This window comes from Orcinus orca, chromosome X (genome assembly GCF_937001465.1).
Source record: "Orcinus orca chromosome X, mOrcOrc1.1, whole genome shotgun sequence".
NCBI classification, from domain to species: Eukaryota; Metazoa; Chordata; class Mammalia; order Artiodactyla; family Delphinidae; genus Orcinus; species Orcinus orca.
Window position 1 is genome coordinate 36,857,271 of NC_064580.1, and position 20,848 is coordinate 36,878,118.

General features: G+C 37.8%; 1 protein-coding gene across 5 annotated transcripts in view; it reads right to left on the reverse strand.

Moving 5' to 3' along the window:
• Positions 1–20,848, reverse strand: part of MED14 (mediator complex subunit 14) — a 75,282-nt gene that overhangs the window by 44,273 nt on the left and 10,161 nt on the right. For all 5 annotated transcript variants that reach the window (XR_007474833.1, XM_033408563.2, XM_033408562.2 and 2 more), the window contains exons 4-12: positions 16,699–16,872; positions 15,914–16,043; positions 15,319–15,447; positions 14,896–15,003; positions 14,233–14,365; positions 13,105–13,255; positions 12,552–12,663; positions 8,755–8,880; positions 6,847–6,925 (exon numbers count right to left, since the gene is read on the reverse strand). Coding sequence is in view for 4 of the 5 variants with exons in the window: in XM_033408563.2 (XP_033264454.1) it covers positions 6,847–6,925; positions 8,755–8,880; positions 12,552–12,663; positions 13,105–13,255; positions 14,233–14,365; positions 14,896–15,003; positions 15,319–15,447; positions 15,914–16,043; positions 16,699–16,872 (1,142 nt within the window). In the remaining variant the exon portion in view is untranslated. The remainder of the gene's footprint in view (positions 1–6,846; positions 6,926–8,754; positions 8,881–12,551; positions 12,664–13,104; positions 13,256–14,232; positions 14,366–14,895; positions 15,004–15,318; positions 15,448–15,913; positions 16,044–16,698; positions 16,873–20,848) is intronic.

Sequence of the window (20,848 nt, forward strand, 5' to 3'; positions counted from 1 at the left end):
GGGAGGGGGGGAGCTTCGGGGCCGCGGAGGAGAGCGCAGCTACAGGGGTGCAGAGGGCAAAGTGGAGAGATTCCTGCACAGAGGATGGGTGCCGACCGGCACTCACCAGCCCGAGAGGCTCGTCTGCTGACCCGCCGGGGCGGGCGGGGCTGGGAGCTGAGGCTCGGGCTTCGGTCAGAGCGCAGGGAGAGGGCTGGCGGCGTGAACACAGCCTGAAAGGGGCTAGTACAGCTAACCGGGAGGGAGTCCGGGAAAAAGTCTGGAGCTGCCGAAAAGGCAAGAGACTTTTTCTTCCCTCTTTGTTTCCTGGTGCGCGAGGAGAGGGGATTAAGAGCGCTGCTTAAAGGAGCTCCAGACACGGGTGCGAGCCGGGGCTAACAGCGCGGGCCCCAGAAACGGACATGAGACGCTAAGGCCGCTGCTGCCACCACCAAGAAGCCTATGTGCGAGCACAGGTCACTATCCACACCTCCCCTCTCGGGAGCTTCTGCAGCCCGCCACTGCCAGGGTCCCGGGATCCAAGGACAACTTCCCTGGGAAAACACACAGCGCCCTCAGGCTGGTCACGCTGGCCTCTGCCTCTGCAGGCTCGCCCTGCATCCGTACCCCTTCCTCCCCCTGGCCTGAGTGAGCCAGAGCCCCCGAATCAGCTGCTCCTTTAACCCCGCCCTGTCTGAGCGAAGAACAGACGCCCTCAGGTGACCTACATGCAGAGGCGGGGCCAAATCCAAAGTTGCACCCCGGGAGCTGTGCGAACAAAGAAGAGAAAGGGAAATCTCTCCCAGCAGCCTCAGGAGCAGCGGATTAAATCTCCACAATCAACTTGATGTACCCTGCATCTGTGGAATACATGAATAGACAACGAATCATCCCAAATTGAGGACGTGGACTTTGAGAGCAAGATTTATTATTTTTTCCCCTTTTCCTCTTTTGGTGAGTGTGTATGCATATGCTTCTGTGTGAGATTTTGTCTGTATAGCTTTTTTTTTTTTTGCGGTACGCAGGCCTCTCACTATTGTGGCCTCTCCCGTTGTGGAGCACAGGCTCCGGACGCGCAGTCTCAGTGGCCATGGCTCACGGGCCCAGCCGCTCCGCAGCATGTGGGATCTTTGCGGACCGGGACACGACCCTGTGTCCCCTACATCGGCAGGCGGACTCTCAACCACTGCGCCACCAGGGAAGCCCTGTCTGTATAGCTTTGCTTTCACCATTTGTCCTAAGGTTCTGTGCGTCCGGTTTTTTTTACATTTTTAAAAAATTTTTTTCTTAATAATTTTTATTTTAATAACTTTATTTTATCTTACTTTATTTTCTTTTATCCTCTTTCTTTCTACTTTTTCTCCCTTGTATTCTGAGCTGTGTGGATGAAAGGCTCTTGGTGCTGCAGGCAGGAGTCAGCGCTGTGCCTCTGACGTGGGAGAGACAACTTCAGGACACTGGTCCGCAAGAGACCTCCCAGCTCCACGTAATATCAAATGGTGAAAATCTCCCAGAGATCTGCATCTCAACACCAACACCAAGCTTCACTCAACGACCAGCAAACTACAGTGCTGGACACCCTATGCCAAACAACTAGCAAGACAGGAACACAACCCCACCCATTAGCAGAGAGGCTGCCTAAAATCATAATAAGTCCACAGACACCCCAAAACACACCACCAGACGTGGACGTGCCCACCAGAAAGACAAGATCCAGCCTCATCCACCAGAACACAGGCACTAGTCCCCTCCAACAGGAAACCTACACAACCCACTGAACCAACTTTAGCCACTGGGGACAGACACCAAGAACAATGGGAACTACGAACCTGCAGCCTGCAAAAAGGAGACCACAAAGACAGTAAGATAAGCAAAATGAGAAGACAGAAGAACACACAGCAGATGAAGGAGCAAGATAAAAACCCACCAGACCTAACAAATGAAGAGGAAATAGGCAGTCTACCTGAAAAAGAATTCAGAATAATGATAGTAAAGATGATCCAAAATCTTGGAAATAGAATGGACAAAATGCAAGAAACATTTAACAAGGACCTAGAAGAACTAAAGACGAAACAAGCAATGATGAACAACACAATAAATGAAATGAAAAATACTCTAGATGGGATCAATAGCAGAAAAACTGAGGCAGAAGAACAGATAAGTGATCTGGAAGATAAAATAGTGGAAATAACTACTGCAGAGCAGAATAAAGAAAAAAGAATGAAAAGAACTGAGGACAGTCTCAGAGACCTCTGGGACAACTTTAAACGCACCAACATTCGAATTATAGGGCTTCCAGAAGCAGAAGAGAAAAAGAAAGGGACTGAGAAAATATTTGAAGAGATTATAGTTGAAAACTTCCCTAAAATGGGAAAGGAAATAGTTAATCAAGTCCAGGAAGCACATAGAGTCCCATACAGGATAAATCCAAGGAGAAACACGCCAAGACACCTATTAATCAAACTGTCAAAAATTAAATACAAAGAAAACATATTAAAAGCAGCAAGGGAAAAACAACAAATAACACACAAGGGAATCCCCATCAGGTTAACAGCTGATCTTTCAGCAGAAACTCTGCAAGCCAGAAGGGACTGGCAGGACATATTTAAAGTGATGAAGGAGAAAAACCTACAAGCAAGATTACTCTACCCAGCAAGGATCTCATTCAGATTTGATGGAGAAATTAAAACCTTTACAGACAAGCAAAAGCTGAGAGAGTTCAGCACCACCAAACCAGCTCTACAACAACTGCTAAAGGAGCTTCTCTAGGCAAGAAACACAAGAGAAGGAAAAGACCTACAATAACGAACCCAAAACAATTAAGAAAATGGGAATAGGAGCATACATACCGATAATTACCTTAAATGTAAATGGATTAAATGCTCCCACCAAAAGACACAGACTGGCTGAATGGATACAAAAACAAGACCCATATATATGCTGTCTACAAGAGACCCACTTCAGACCTAGAGACACATACAGACTGAAAGTAAGGGGATGGAAAAAGATATTCCATGCAAATGGAAACCAAAAGAAAGCTGGAGTAGCAATTCTCATATCAGACAAAACACTTGAAAATAAAGACTATTAGAAGAAACAAAGAAGGACACTACAGAATGATCAAGGGATCGATCCAAGAAGAAGATATAACAATTGTAAATATTTATGCACCCAACATAGGAGCACCTCAATACATAAGGCCAATACTAACAGCCATAAAAGGGGAAATCGACAGTAACACATTCATAGTAGGGGACTTTAACACCCCACTTTCACCAATGGACAGATCATCCAAAATGAAAATAAATAAGGAAACACAAGCTTTAAATGATACATTAAACAAGATGGACTTAATTGACGTTTATAGGACATTCCATCCAAAAAACAACAGAATACACATTTTTCTCAAGTGCTCATGGAACATTCTCCAGGATAGATCATATCTTGGGTCACAAATCAAGCCTTGGTACATTTAAGAAAATTGGAATCGTATCAAGTATCTTTTCCGACCACAACGCTATGAGACTAGATATCAATTACAGGAAAAGATCTGTAAAAAATACAAACACATGGAGGCTAAACAATACACTACTTAATAACGAAGTGATCACTGAAGAAGTCAAAGAGGAAATCAAAAAATACCTAGAAACAAATGACAATGGAGACACGACGACCCAAAACCTATGGGATGCAGCAAAAGCAGTTCTAAGAGGGAAGTTTATAGCAATACAATCCTACCTTAAGAAACAGGAAACATCTCGAATAAACAACCTAACCTTGCACCGAAAGCAATTAGAGAAAGAAGAACAAAAACCCCCAAAGTTAGCAGAAGGAAAGAAATCATAAAGAGGAGATCAGAAATAAATGAAAAAGAAATGAAGGAAATGATAGCAAAGATCAATAAAACTAAAAGCTGGTTCTTTGAGAAGATAAACAAAATTGATAAACCGTTAGCCAGACTCATCAAGAAAAAAAGGGAGAAGACTCAAATCAATAGAATTAGAAATGAATATGGAAAAGTAACAACTGTCACTGCAGAAATACAAAAGATCACGAGAGATTACTAAAAGCAACTCTTTGCCAATAAAATGGACAACCTGGAAGAAATGGACAAATTCTTAGAAATGCACAACATGCCAAGACTGAATCAGGAAAAAATAGAAAATATGAACAGATCAATCACAAGCACTGAAATTGAAACTGGGATTAAAATTTTCCAACAAACAAAAGCCCAGGAACAGATGGCTTCACAGGCGAATTCTATCAAACATTTAGAGAAGAGCTAATACCTATCCTTCTCAAACTCATACCACAATGTTCATTGCAGCTCTATTTACAATAGCCAGGAGATGGAAGCAACGTAAGTGTCCATCATCGGATGAATAGATAAAGAAGATGTGGCACATATATACAATGGAATATTACTCAGCCATAAAAAGAAACGAAATTGAGTTGTTTGTTGTGGGGTGGATGGACCTAGAGTCTGTCATACAGAGTAAGTAAGTCAGAAAGAGAAAGACAAATACTGTATGCTTACACATATATATGGAATCTAAGGGGAAAAAATGTCATGAAGAACCTAGGGGTAAGACAGGAATAAAGACACAGACCTACTAGAGAATGGACTTGAGGATATGGGGGGGGGGGAGGGTAAGCTGTGACAAAGTGTGAGAGTGGCATGGACATCTATACACTACCAAACGTAAAATATAGCTAGTGGTAAGCAGCCGCATAGCACAGGGAGATCAGCTCGGTGCTTTGTGACCACCTAGAGGGGTGGGATAGGGGGGGTGGGAGGGAGGGAGACGCAAGGGGGAAGAGATATGGGAACATATGTATATGTATAACTGATTCACTTTGTTATAAAGCAAAAACTAACACCATTGTAAAGGAATTATACTCCAATAAAGATGATAAAAAAAGAAAAAAAAGAAAAACAAATTTGAGTGAAGAGTATCTTGTCTGTATATGTTCACTTTCAATGAAAAATAAATAGATTTTGAATTTTTTTCTTGTATTTTTTGTTCTGATTTTATGTATTGAAATGCAATTTTATGTCTGTTCACTCTAATAAAAAAAATGGAGGCTTATATTTTGAACATGTTTTTTCAATTCTTTTTTCTAGAATTTGTTTTCATTGCATGTTATAAAAAAAAGTAATCACATGAACAGATGCCCAACACCATTAGTCCCTAAAAAATGTAAGTAAAAACCACAGTCAGACACCTGTCCCACTCACTAGGATGGCCACTGTCAAAGACAGTAATGAGCGCTGACAAGGATGTAGAGAAATGGAAACTCTCATACACTGCTGATGTCACTGTAAAATGGCACAACTACTTTGCATACTAGTATGGCAACTTCTTTAAAAGCTTAAATTTACTGTATGATCCAGTAATTCCATTCCTAGTGGAATGAGAAGTCTAGCCATATATTTGCACATGAATACTCACAGCTGTGTTATTCATAAGAGCCAAAAAAGTGGAAACAATCCAAATGTCCATCAACTGATGAATGGATAAATAAAATGTGGCCTAGCCATACAAGGGAATGTTAGTTAGCCATAAAAAGGAATGGAGTACTGGTACATGCTTCAACATGGATGAATCCCAAAACATTATGCTAAATGAAAGAAGCCAGTCACAGAAGACCACATACTTTATGATTCCATTTATATGAAATGTCCAGAAAAGAAAAATCTACAAAAACAGAAAGTAGATTCATAGTTGCCTGGGGCTGAGGCTGGGAATGGGGATTAACTGTAAATGAGCATCTTTTTGAGGCAACGGAAATGTTCTAATTGTTCTAAAACTGGATTGTGGTTATGGTTGCAAAACTCAGTAAATTTAATACAAGTCACTGAACTGTACACTTAAAACAGTTGAATTTTACGATATGTACATTATATTTCAATAGTTATTTCAAAAAATTTAACGTCCCATGATAGATTAGTGATAAACTGGTCATTCACCAAAGATCATCTGAGAAGCACCACTGTAAGTGACAACCAGGGGACCTTTCCTATAAATAATGTGAGTTTAAGTATAGGTACACATTTGATAAGTTTAAAGCTTTTGGGACTTGACTTTCTGGTTTTAGGTTATATTTCTACTAGCTGGAACTGCCCAAAAGCGTTAAGTTATGCAAGATGTGAATTATCAAGATTTAAGTATTTAAATCCCACTGAACAGTCTGGCCCCACACCGCCACACCCCCACTCCCCCACCCCGCCATTTGCCAGTTTGGTTTTAATCTCTGATATTTATTTTTATCCCTTGGAATTCTGTTTTATCGATTTAAAAAGAGTCTGTTAGAGTTGCCATAATGGTACCTTTGTGTACCAGGGTGGTAATGAAACCTCACACAATTATCTCTAGCTCCATTTTCAGTTTTATTTAGTTTAACAGTCTGAAGCATTCAAAGGATTCTGAGACAAACTGAATGACAGTATTAGAGAAGCAGAAATGACTACTCTGAAAGTGTCAGCTGGTAGATTCATACCATGAAGATTATCCCAGATAAGAGCAAATAAGACTCTACTGCAAAGAACACTAGATACAATAAAATTCATTGTGTAAGTATTTGGGAGAGTGCTTGCACAGGAGAAAATGTGAGTGTCAAAGCTGAGTGAATCAAAGCTGAGTGTCATGCCCTTCATACCTATATTTGCTCTAGAGGGGAATTTGATACAAAGCACTGCCATCTTGGACCTATTCCAAGAAAATTTAGATTCTAAGTACCAAAAGGTACTCAAGTTTCATGTCATAAACATTAAGGATAGTGGGTGATCAAGAGTAATGATGGAGAAGAAAATATTATCTTGTCAAAAGAAGTTTCCATTTTTAGTTTTGAACTACATAAACTCACTTAAGTTGCTGAATCCAAGGAATGATCCGTTTCATATCATCATTCACAGACTTCTCCATGTCATCCAGTGTGGCCTGGTCTATAACATAAAGTACTTCATTAATTAATTGCTTACATGAGACACAAGATATCCAGGTAGCCCAAAATTTAAATGAAAATTATTGTTTTAGGCAGAAAGTAGTGTTATTTTTGAGTCAGAGAAAAACTAAACGGAACGCATCATGAGGCATAAATTAACCTAATTTGTTTTCCCTCTTTAACATTTAGGGATAATTAATAGCAAATGTACATTAGCAGGAAGAACAAGTAACAAACAACACGAATTAATTCTTTGCCTATAGTTTAATTACCAAAATTCTTAGTCTAATTAGTTAATATTATTAATTTGTATGTATTCAAACTCATAGTATTACTAGACTTAGAACCTTAAAAATTATAAAACTCCATTAAAATGTTTATTTATTAAACACAAATGATCTCTGGCATAAGCACGATCTGTTGGCTGAAGATTAGCTTGCTCAATGTCACTTAGAATTTTTAATGACCTAGAAAATGCCAATAATAGAATGTTGAGCAAAAAGCAAAATATAAAGTGAGTTCAACTAAAGAAAGAAGTATAGAAAAAATTAGAAGAGCACTGCTATGGATTGAACTGCATCCCCCCAAATTCATATGTTGAAGCCCTAACTCCTCATGTGATAGTGTTTAGAGGTGGAGCCTTTGGGAGATAATTAGGTTTAGATAAGGTCATGAGGGTAGGCCCTCATATAACATTAGTGCCCTTATAAAGAGACACCAGAGAGCTTGCTCTCTCTCTCTTCCTGCCACGTGAGGATACAGCATGAAGGCTGATGACTATAAGCCAGGAAGAAAGCTCTCACCATAACCTGACCATGGTGGCAACCTTATCTCATACTTGAAACCTCCAAAACTGTGAGAAAATAAGTTTCTGTTATTTAAGCCACCCACTCTGTGGTTCCCTGTTATGGCAGCCTGAGCTAAGACAAGCATATATCCCCTAAAAACAATAATTACCAACAGGCAACTACTTTTTTGCTTCTCTCATTTTTACATGTTTAGTTTTTCTACTTATGAGTATGTACTGTGTTAATCATCAAGAAAACAGTTAAATAAAGTTTTGAAGAGCACACAACAATTTCCTAATGTGTCACTTATCATTTAGCCATCATAAATGTGATGTGATTCAAAGTAATGAGGCCAGTGTTCCATAAGCAGTTCATAGAAAAATCTATCTTTATAGCCATACGACATAGCCATACGATATAGCCATACGATATAACCAGAAAGCCTTTTATTTTCATCAATCTATCTAGCTTAATATTAATTTCAAATGGTAAATGTGCTAATATATTCAAGAACACTATTCCATCAGCAATACAAAAACACTAAGTTCCTAGTATTTCATCATTTCAGAACACCAACTTGGTAACAGAACATGCTAGAAATCAAACTTCAATTTCTACTGTGTTTAAGCCAGAAAAAAAATCCTTTCCTACAGGATTCTGTACCCTGAGTCATCTGAGATGTTTATACTGTCATAAATTTGTTCTTCAGCTGTGAATGACATTAGATTGTAGTCTTCTCCATGACACCCTACTATTAGTGGTAAAATAGTTAATCTAAGAAAAGATCAGCCATCAATATTATTACTTTTACATAAGAGAAACAACATGAATGTACTTCATCCTGGGGAGTTTCACTTCTGGTACCAGAGAGTTAAAATGGGCCCCAAGGAATAGACATCAGCCAGAGTTATTCCTTCCATATCTACTTTCCATACACCGTTTATACCACCCCTCCCAATACCTTATGGCAAAAAATTTTTATTCTGCTTTTGTTAAAAGTATTTTTCTTTACCTTGAGTGAGTCTATCATTTAGTAACTTACCAAGTCCATAAAGCATCAACTGGAACATTCCAGAATGCAAATCTACAAAAATGTGTAGACACTCCGAATTACCACAGGGCTCCAAGATGGGAACAACAAGAGCTGGAAGTGCAGTCTCTATGGAAGCTGAACAGTTAAGAATTAAGTTATATTTCTATCTGAATATCCACCCCCCCAAAAAAATACATATATTTCTCAGTGAGTAGAAACGAACCAACTGCTGAATGATCCTGAATGTTACAGGAAAAACATAATTTTGCTAAACTGGGTTAGTAATATTACGTCACTTAGTAGCTCAAAAGCAGAATGTAATCTACAAGGTGACCTGAAACAAACACACCCATCTCAAATACTACGGCAAAGAAAAAAACCCTCCAAGATTCCTTTAAAAAGGTTAAAATAGCTCGTGAAAATTTAACCTTATCAGTGAGCTGAGTTCTAGTTTTACTTTCACTCAGTAATTACTAATAAGCTAATTTGAAGGATTTTCTTTCTGATATAATGGGAAAAAAATATTGTTTGGTAAATAGAATAAACTTCATTTATGGCCTAAATATTTTTAATGCCATTTTTCATAAAGAGAGGTTTTTCTGGCAATTAGGGCCCATGTATTTAAAAAAACCTCTGAACGCTATTAAACATTGATTATAAAGGAAAAGATTTTTTCAAGTTATTTATGTACCTCATTTTCAAGTCACAGATGAAATAAGAACAGAGGCAACTGCTAAACACAAATTCCCAAAGCTGCCAATATACTCTTTCTAGAGTTTCACAGTATTTCCACCAGGCCCGATTAACTTTCCTCTTAATCTCACAAGTTGGTATAACACAATCCAGTAAAGGAGCAAAGTCCTGAAAGCACACCATGTGCTCATCACATTGATGACCTGCTAAAGGAATATGCTCTTCTGGTTACCACAGTCCTTTAAAGCTACACTGCAGGAGAAAGGCGGGGAGTGAGTAGAGTGGTAGCGTAGGCCCAGCCCTTCACCAGGTGTGACTTCTCTGTGCTACTTTGTTAAACAAGGACAATGACATCTTCCTGTCCACGCCATGGGTTCAGGAAGAAGCAATGACAAGCTTGTAAAGGTGCTTTAGAAAGCAAAGTGCTCAATAATGTACATTTTCTGTATTTATGTACCAAAGAAACAAACCAAAACCTCTTGTTATAAATTTGCAACAATTAAAATAGGTGATGTTGCCACTGGTACTGTCTATACAAACAAAATAATAAATCAAAAAAAGATTGCAGGAAGCATATTTAATCAGAGGAAAACAAACTGCTTTCAAGTGTATCTAACATATTTGCATACAAATCTTTAACATGCAGGTCCAGCATAACTCATCTAAAACAAACAAAAAAACAGGACAAAAAAAGGCACAAACGGGAATTTCTTTTACAATATTCTATCATTCAGACCAGTGTGACAAATTTAAAAAGTGCTTAGAGATTTGAAGCAGAGTTGCTGATTTTTAAAATATATCTGTACTGTCTTAATTCCTAATGGGATAGGAATGTACTCTTTAAAACAAAACTATTTTTAAAGTGTAGCAACGGAGTAAAACTAATTCTGACAATTGGGATGACAACTATAATTTCAATCTAATTAACAAAATTAAATATTTTTGAAAAGATAGGGCATCAGAGAAGAATACAGAGAACACAGTCCAAAAGATAGAAAATACTTTGATGTACATCTCTGAACATATTTTATGGCTGCCGATGTCTGTATTTTTCTTTACAGAAAATAAAATATATAAGGCCTTAAGCATTTAAAGGCAACAGGTTTTAATGGAGTGTATCCAGAATGGAGAAGCTTATGGAGAATTAAAGGCCGTGCAAAATGACTGAGCTGCACACTTCTTCCTGCAGCAGGAATATATACAAATCTCCTCTTTCATTTCTCCCTATCTATTTATTGAGGACAAAATGAGGAATGTACCAACAGACAATAATATAAAGTGGGAAGACTGAAGAGAAGCAACTAAGCCCAATTAGGAATGGCTGTGTGTGGTTCACAGCTTCTGAACTGACCTTGAGACCCCAAATCTGGTGCTGACAGAGCACAACCCAAGGGAGAGCACCCTGGCTTCCTAGAGTCAGGTGATGATGAGAAGGGGCTGCAGGGCAAGTTACCTTTAGTGCCTTGAACTGCCTTTTTAAAATTGCTCTCCCAGAGTCCTGCCTACCCTTCCCTGAGACATTCCCACCCCACATCTCCCACCCTCAAGAAACCACACAATGCCCTCTGGGCTGTCTAAAACCTGCTATCTGTACACTCCCCTAGCCCTTCCTTGAAATGCTCCATTCTCCCGAGCTACTCATTTCCTCGGCTTATTCTAGTGAGGAGTTGGAAGAAAAGCCAGCTAATTAAGGGTAATTGCACTAAGGGGTTCGCAGAACAGACTATGGTCCCTGGTCCCAGCAAAGGATCTGACTAAAGCATGCTTTCCCATCACAAAAGAGATCAAGTAAGACTACATGAGAGTATAAATGCATGAACGTGAATTTAAAAAAACAGTTAAAGCATATGTCCTAAAATGGTGGGTCAGCAGACCTTTTCCTACAGCAGTCCTTGTTTCCAGAATTGTTCCGATTAAAGCAGGGCTGAGGGGCCAAACCCCACGTGCAGAAACCTCCCTCTCCTTCAAAACAGTCTCCAAAGCACCCTTCTCTAACACTGAGGACTCAACAGACTCGTAGGGCTTGAAAACCACTACTGTAGCACACTCCCACTACAGTTAAGAGATCCAGGAAGAGCCTGGACTAACATCCTCAAATTACAGATGAGGAGAATGGGGCCCAAAGAATTTAAGTGACTTGTTCAAGAGCAGAAGAGCAGCTGAACCCACATCTTTTGGCTACTCAAGCAGTGACATCTCTACAAAATGCTGCTAAAGAAAAATCTTCGCAACTTACGTGAACAACACGCAAAACTATTCCTAGGTAAACACACGTTCAGTCCATTTTTCAAAGTAGTTTAAATATCCCCCAGGCAATCATACGGAGGTTTTTTTTACTTACTAAGACTTGTTTACAGATGATACTAAAGTAAACCAGAGCCTATCAAAAGATCATAAACCCCAATTTTCTACAATCCCAATGATATTTTAGAATTTCACTATTTTGAAAAATTAGAAATAATTAAAATTAGAAAAATTAAGATTGCAAAAATACTGTGGGCACCAGGTAATCACAGCCAAAAACTGGGGTAGGAATAGTAAATATGCTCATTGTAATACTGTGAAACGATATTCCTAGAATGAAAGCACTTACTTTGTAAATGACTGACCGTCCCCATACGCTCTGAATATACCAGGTAATTAGAAGATTTTTCACTATGTGTGCATATCTTTATTTCTTATTTTGAATCCTGTTAATGTATTAACAACTCAAAAACATTTTTAAAAAGACAAGGGATATATTTTGCTTCATTCAAACAGGCATTATTTCATAAATACATTATAAATATTTGCAAAGCTGCCTTAACCTTTTAGAAGAAAAAACAAAAGAAGACTCATATTAAAATGTTAAAATAGCTTCTATTTCAATAGGAAAGAAAAGTTTTAAGGAGAGCTGATATACATACATTTCAAAAATAAGGTCAAGCTAAATGAAAAAGAAGAAAGTAAGGGAAAAATTAAGACAAGCTTGGTAGATCACAAATTAAAATGCAGCCTCTACAACAAAATCCGTATATCAGGAAAAAAATCATTAAGAAAGACTCTTCAGAAAATAAAAGTGGATACTAATTTAAACAAAAGAAAGACAGAAATGCCATTTTAAAAGAACCTACAATTCTCATTGGCATTGAAACCTCTAAGAATGGCCTTCAGTTCCTGGAGCTTCTGATGAGCTCGTGCATGGACACTGTCAATCAGGAGTTTTTCTATTGATAAATGATCAATCTGCATAAACAAGAACAGAATTGTATGTGCAATTTAAACATTTTTACTTTAAAAGCCCGAGAGTAGATTATTGTGCTCCAAGATACTTCCTTTTAGAATCACAATGATTAAGCGTTAACCAGTAAAAGAAAGCAAACTTAAAATTAAAAAAATAAATTTAAATGGTATTGATAACTTAAAGGCTACAGTTAACATTCTGGCAACTATAGATCTGATCTAAATTACAGAATTTGAAAGAACATCTTAAAAATTATATTAGATGTTAAAACAACCACAACAAATGTACAAGCATAACATTCATTTAAAATAAGTTTCATAAAGGGTTTTAGGAACAATTAGGTATTTTAAAGGATTTGTGCTAACAGTTTAAGTATAAATGGTAAGTTATATTACTATATTCATTTAATCAAACCAATATTGAAATATATTGAGTTCTTTTACCTTCATGGCTCTTTCTACTAATTTGGAATCAGAAGCTGGCAAAGGAGGATCATGAAAAATCTGTAAAGGCTTGGAGACATCATTCTCATCAATTTTAATTGTAACTTTGTGAACAGATGCTGTTCCTGTTTTTCTCCCAAGAACCTGTTGACTAAAGAGAAAAAAGAAATATTAAGAATTTTTTCCAACACAGTCTGTTAACTTCTGGAATAAAAGAGAGACAGTCTATTGTGCACCTTATCCAGAGTCTAGAACATGGCAGGTCCTCACTGTTCGTTGAGGGAATATTAATATTGGGAAAACAGCTATTCTGTAATCCAACACAATATGATTTACTACATTAAAAAAAAACACAGACACAGAATTTAAAAATAAAACACATGCACACACACACAAAAAGGCCAAAACAATCTTTAAGTGGTGTCTATTCACCTTTGATTCCTTTACAGAAAATGGGAATCAAGCAAAGTTCAAATAGGGAATAGAGGATTGGAAAACAGCCTGATACTGATTTTCCCCCAAAAAACTTCCCCAAAAGTTTTTAAAAGGTGCAATCCAAAATATAACACTGTGATAAGCAAGAATTTTTTTAAAAATGATACCTGATAATCTAACCTAATGGTCTTTTAGCAATCTGGTATGAAGCCAGAGTAATCTAATCTTTAAGAACAGTAAGTTTTGAGCTTCCCTGGTGGCACAGTGGTTGAGAGTCCGCCTGCCGATGCAGGGGACACGGGTTCGTGCCCCGGTCTGGGAGGATCCCACATGCCACGTGAGCGGCTGGGCCCATGAGCCATGGCCGCTGAGCCTGCGCTCCGCAACGGGAGAGGCCACAGCAGTGAGAGGCCCGCGTACCACAAAAAAAAAAAAAAAAAAAAAAAAAAAAAAGAACAGTAAGTTTTAGTACAAATAGATAAACGTCTACGTATTTAAAATATGCCATGTTCTAAGAAAGGTGTCAATTATGGATGTCCTATGTGGTTTATATACCATAGGACTTTACCATACAAAATCATGTTGCTAGAGGTACACAGAGGTATATGGTAAATCAGATGTATGAGAGAAAGAGAGAAACAAAAAGAGTATTTACAGTCATTGCATGACCCCACCAGAATCTACTTTACTTACTTCCAAACTGAGAGGGAGAGGCACTTTCCTGCATGATACCTTTCCACCTGTACGAGGTCTCCCCACCGCTCTCGGATTAACATTAGAGTTTGGGAATGTAGCACTTCTAACTGAAGTGATAAGCAGAAAGAATCTGATGGATCTTGTTAAGCAAATCTAAGATATTACTACAACAGCCAGTGAAGTATAAGCAAACTTCATTTAACAAACGCTCTATTCCCCAAAAGTTGGCTATTATACTTCTCCAATGACTTATACAAAAAGTGTTGGAATTTGTGACATAATTTTAGAAAAAGGTTTTGTATTTAATTTTGAACCAATATAAACAAAATGTAAGGTCCAGATTGCCCCTTAATTCATCATAGTTTAGAGAATATGGGTAGACTAAATGGTACTATTTTTTCTCTCCAAATAGTACTATTTCTACCTTATCATGTAAAGTTTTTACCTGCAAAGTCAATAGTAAAATTTAAAACTTCATTTTTTATAGACATATCACTATTCTTTACACTGGCCAGTTCCCCAACCCCCGTTTCCACCCAAAAAGGGTGACGGGGAGAGTTTAAGCTGCTCTAGTTCAGGACTAGGGGCAGATGGAAATTGTGTGTGTGTTGGGGGACACAAATTCTTTACAAATACAGGGCTCAAATTTCAGAAGGATACGCAGGCAGTTGTACATGTCCTGAAGAGGTTTCTCATCGGCAAAGAGCCTAGACTGTACCAGCTGATGGATAAAGTTGATCTGCATACTATGAACCAAGGCTCGCCCATCTTCCATTGGCAGGAGAAAAGAAGGTGGTTAATCAGAAAAGTGTACAGATTGTGTCATAGACCAACTAAGGAAGAGTATATTCACTAACGATGAGTTTAAAAAAAAGAACTGAAATTATCTATGAAAACTAGAGAGTACACTAGAGAAACACTGAAACTTCTGTGGTCAGTAGGCAGTTACAATTATCATAAAATCTATATCAGATTACAGGATAAATTGCTAAACACATGTATTATTCTGCAAGAATGTTTCAATAATATAACACCCAACATTTAAATCAATACATATGATTTAAATCATTATTTATGATTTACCTCCTGTTTCCTTATCCTCAACTAGAATTTCTAGCTTGAGAAGACGCCAGGGAACATCAGGGTCATCTCCCATCACAGTCAAGGTGGCTTCAAATTCTCCTTCCACTCGAAACTTCACTCGGCCATTTGCTTTCAGAAGAAGAAGAAGAAGGTCTACTTTGCTAGAAAATAAGCAGCTTCCCACTAACCTAGAACTTTCAGTCTCGCTCACGAGAAATTTTAAACAGACGTAAGAATCTTTCATAAGTGTTCAGACAATTCACTGGTTCCTGCATAAACAGTAGCCAGCTTCCAGGTCATCAAGAAACCAAAGGCAACTCTTCTAACATCAAGGAACAGTATTTTCTTGAGGCTCAACTCTAGGACCTAGTCTCTCCTCCAGCCCCAGGTAATCCTGCCCACTCCCCAGCTTCAAATACCAGCACTGCATTTCCAGGTACTAAAGGGAAATGATATGGCACAAGTTTCGGATTCAAACACCACCAAAATTGTAGGTCAAGACTTCATAAGGATATTTTAAAAGATAAAACCCCAAAAGCTGTTTGAAAAATATTCTAACGAGTCAATTCTTTAAAAATGTATTTCAGGCACATACCAACTGTAAGATTTGCTAACTGAGGAGGAAGATCTGTGGTTACAAGTCGATGTCTAAGAATCTGGTTCAGCTGGTGAAGTGTAGCTTGTTTCTCAATCTTGGTAATTGGGTCTGGAGGAATAATTTTATCCTACAAAAAAGTTTAAGTAATCTAAAAATAATGTACAAAGAGACATAATTTTTACCTGCGCCTGTTCTAACACAGTATTTTCTTACTTTACCCAAGAGAACCTCAACACTCATTTCCGCAGTCTACATCCAATAATAGTGACCATTACTATCATGCATTAGAGTGTCAATGATTCCACCAGTCCCCCAGCTAAGATGGTAATGCAACACGATCTTCTTCATGTTCTATTTATGAAACCAACTTAATGTCACTAGATGACTTTCACCACTTCTTAGAAGTATAAAGTACAACAGCACCAAGTGAGTCAACAACTACCACAACAACAAATTTTTAAAAACACTTCCAAAAAGCAACTAGCGAGCCGTATTTGCACATCTGAAATAGATGTTAAGTTACCTTCATAATTCTGTTCACCCCCACCTAAATAAATAAATAAACAAACTCATTTTGATAGCTACTCACATTCTGGCTCCAATTTATTTCAAACCCGCCCCCTCCAAATTTTAATTATAGAGAAAAAAGCAAACTACATGAAATATTTATTTTAAAAATACAGAACAGTTTTTTGTTTTGGCTGGGCTACTTATTAATATTGTAGAATCCAATGCCAAAGCCTTCAACTTTTGAGGGTGGGCTGGGGTAGGAATGCACTTACCCTAATGCAGGTTGGTAGCCGTGGGTAAGATCCAGTAGTCAGTACATCAATAGCATATGGGATGGCGAAACTAGGCAGGCGTGCATGGACCAGAGCATCTCTAGCTAATGAGGCCAGGCGATCAGCAGTATCCACAAAGAGGATGGCTTGATGATCTAAGAAGCTCGAGATCATCTTCAAAGCAAAGGGTATATGTATTACGCTTCCTTGAAAACCAGCCACTTTTCACGTCAAATATCATTTATTGATTCCAAAGTAAACTCTGAGAGGAATTACTATAGCTTTTCCATATTTCAAAATATTTCATCAAAAAATTTTCCAGTAATTTGAGGAAAGAAGAAATATTTTTAAAAACCAGTAATTTTCTATCAATTTAAATAAAAGGTTTCCCGATTCGTTTCTCCATCTTTAACATTACACATACATATGACAAGTTAGGAAAAATAAATAGAATACAATGCTTTTTCTCTTACAGACTTCTCGAGTTGATTGGTAATAAAGGAGACATAAAAGCATGGTCTCCTGGACCCAGACTGCCTTGGTCTCAACTTTAATTCTGCAACTCACTAGCCCTATAACCTTGGGCAAGTTGCTTAAATCCCTCTTTGCCTCAGTTTTTTCAATATAAAATGGAGATGATTTCCTCCCCCTCATAAGGTTGTTCGAGGATTAAGAGTTTATGCATATGAAACCTTTAGAACAGTGCCTAGAACATATAAAACACACAGTAAACATTGTCCATTATGAGATCTAGGCCAACTTCACGTCCATTATAGAAATCCTTTCCATCAGTTGTCTACTCAATGCATTTCACAAGTGTGCCTAAACTAGTAGAGGTCATCACGAAGCTGAAAACTACTTCCTTTCTGGAACAATACTTAAAAGTCTTTCACGTCCTTCCAACGAGGGAAGCCCACTCTATCTTCAAGCTGAACATTCCAAATTCCTGACTCACCATCCCTATTCCACTGCCTGGAAATGCTCCAGTTTATCAGTGATCAACTTAAAATATGGTATCCAGAATTAATAACACATCATGCACACATAATGCCCTACATTTTCTCAGTATTCCCACACTTATTTTACTATCTGATTTTCACGACTCTAGGAAATAGACAAAACAAGATAATTACTCTTATCTTAGAGATGAGAAAATTGAGGCTGAGGTTTAGACACTTGCTCAAAGATAGTGAATAATCAGAGAAGCTGGAACCAAAAAATGTTTTTTCTAACTCTTAGTTAGACCAGCACAGCCCCTCAGAAGTGCTACCTTCCATGACTAGTAAAATGGAGTTCTATTAACACCACCAACACTACCTTCTTATCAGCAGCCACGACACTGCTAACACACAGCAAGCTTGAAGTTAACTAAAAGGCCTTGATCTTCTGTGCATGAATCTCTATCAAGCAAGGTCCCCTTTCCCACCCTGAACCTAAAGCATGACTGTACTCTGATTTTTAACATATTTGAATCCTGCTTCTCTCAACTTCCGTATAGGTTTTTACTCAGATTTAGGTCATGCCAAGTCTCCATTCACTCAAGACACTGTAAAAATGCTTAGGCCAAAGAATACTAAAGATTTCCGTCCAGGAAGATGTGCGTCAACCCTAGTGGGGTGCCACAGTTCTTCGAGCCTACATCACTCCACCTTAAATGTGGGTTATTAATGAAACTCTCTAAACTACCTTGCTCAACTCAAGATAAACTAGCTCCAGCTATATTTCTTTGACTTCGAAATCAAATTAATAAAGATAAAAGTTTAGTTTTGAGTTACTTATTAGTGAATCCATATAGGTCCCTAATAATCATGCTCTTTTTTTATTCTTAAGTACTCACATACCAACTGTTGATATGATTAATACCAATCTCCTTTAAAATTTAACTGAGCACCAAAGAGACACTTCTCTAAGGAAAATATACAAATGGCCAAAAGCACATGAAAAGACGTTCAACATCACTAGTCATCAGAGAAATGCAAACAAAAAACACAGCGAAGTGCCGCTTCACACCTACCTACCAGGAACGGCCAGAATCAAAATGTCAGACGATAACAAGTGCTGGCATGGAGCAATTAGAACCCTCTTACATTGCTGGTGGGAATGTAAAATAGTAGAGCCATTCTGGAAAACAGTCTGGCAGTTCCTCAAATGATTATTAAATATACAGTTACCGTATGACCCAACCATTCCACTCCTAGGTATATACCCAAGAGAAATGAAAACACATGTCCACAGAGAAACTTGTATATGAATGTTTATAGCAACATTATTCATAATAGCCAAAAACTGGAAACAACCTACAAGTCCATTAACTGATGAATGGATAAACAAAATGTAGCAGATCCATACAATTCAGCTATAAAAATGAAGTACTGATACATGCACAAGTACAACATGGATGACCCTTGAAAACATCATGCTAAATGACAGAAGCCAATCACAAAAGACCATATATTATGATTCCATTTACATGAAATGTTCAGAATAGGCATATTTATAGAGACAGCAGAGGTTGCTTAGGGCTGGGGGGTACTTGGGGTGATAAAGGGTAATGATTTTCTTTTTGAGGTGACGAAAGTGTTCTAAAATTGACTGCTAATGGTTGCACATATCTGTGAATATACTAAAAACCACTGAATTGTACACTTTATTATTACTATTTTTTTTTTTGGCCGCACCGCACAGCGTGCGGGATCTTCGTTCCCTGACCAGGGGTTGAACCTGTGCCCCCTGCGGTGGAAGCGCGGAGTCCTAACCACTGGACCGCCAAGGAATTCCCAGAATTGTATACTTTAAATGGATAGATTGTATGGTATGTGAATTATATCTCAAAATTGCTTTTAAAAAAAGCTCAAGGAGGAGAGAGATATTTTTTCTTTTTCCTAGCTAAAACGTTATCCAGACTGCTTTACCATTATTTAGAGTTCTATAAACCATGTATTTATACACTCATCTAAACACTTTATATGTCTGGCGTGGCTAAAGATCATTATCTATTAAGAACCTCTAATGAGTCTAGTTAAATAATCATTAGGTTGAGAACACAAGTGTCAAAACGTGAATAATCCTCTAATTCTCCAGCTGATGGACTTTATCCCTGACAAAAACACATCTCTGTATCTACATTCACAAAACAAAAATACCAAAACTTTATGTATAAAGTTCAATATGAGACTTTATTCAGAATGCGACTTACTGGAACAGCCAATTCAAAAAACTAATAGGAAAATACTATACCATGAATTAATGAAAGATAAATACAATACGGCTCAATATCAAAACCAAGAGTTTTGGCTTTTGCTTGATATTATTTTAACGACATACAGCTCAGTAGTATCAAACAGGTAATTTAAATACCCATGGTATAATTAGGGATTTAAAGCTAGATTTGAAAAATTGAATACTTGGATTTTATATACCTCAGTAATACTTAACTCTTCACTGAAAGTCTGAATACCTTTAGGAAAAGATTACCTCAAATTAACTAATTACTGAAAAGAAACCTTAGGCTTCTCAGAAATACTACCATGCTTCTTCATTTTGGCCAAAATAGATTCATTAGACTTGGTGCCCAAATTTGCAAAACAATGAAATGAATTGTAAACTTTCTGGTAAATAAGCTTGGAATAAGCCTGTTTATTAATATTTATAATAAAAACTATCCTTTGATGACAACATGAATAAAATAACTTTTTCCCCCATAAAGAAAATTCAATATATGGTACAAAATATCCTCCCCCTTTGATCAATGCTATATAAAAGGATGATACCAGCTTACTCCTAGAGACAAAAGATCTGTGGCTAGAAATGTGTCTTCTTTTAACTTTCAAAAAATATATTATTCTAGAATTTTAAATTCTCAACTTCTTCAAACCTCTTTTTTCCTTTCACTTTAGCAATTTTCACATAAGCTTTCTTTCTAATGATAAGGGAACCTAGTGAAACTGAGGATAGCAAATGCACTGGGCTAAAATTGAGGGGAGATGTCAGAAAATCATATGCAGAAACACACTGTGTTGTAGATTTCTTTCTAAAGGGAAATTTTATGGAATATGCAAACCCCAATAGACCTGCAAATGTAAAGTTACTATACAAATATTTCGGGGGCTTCCCTGGTGGCGGGGGCTTCCCTGGTGGCGCAGTGGTTGAG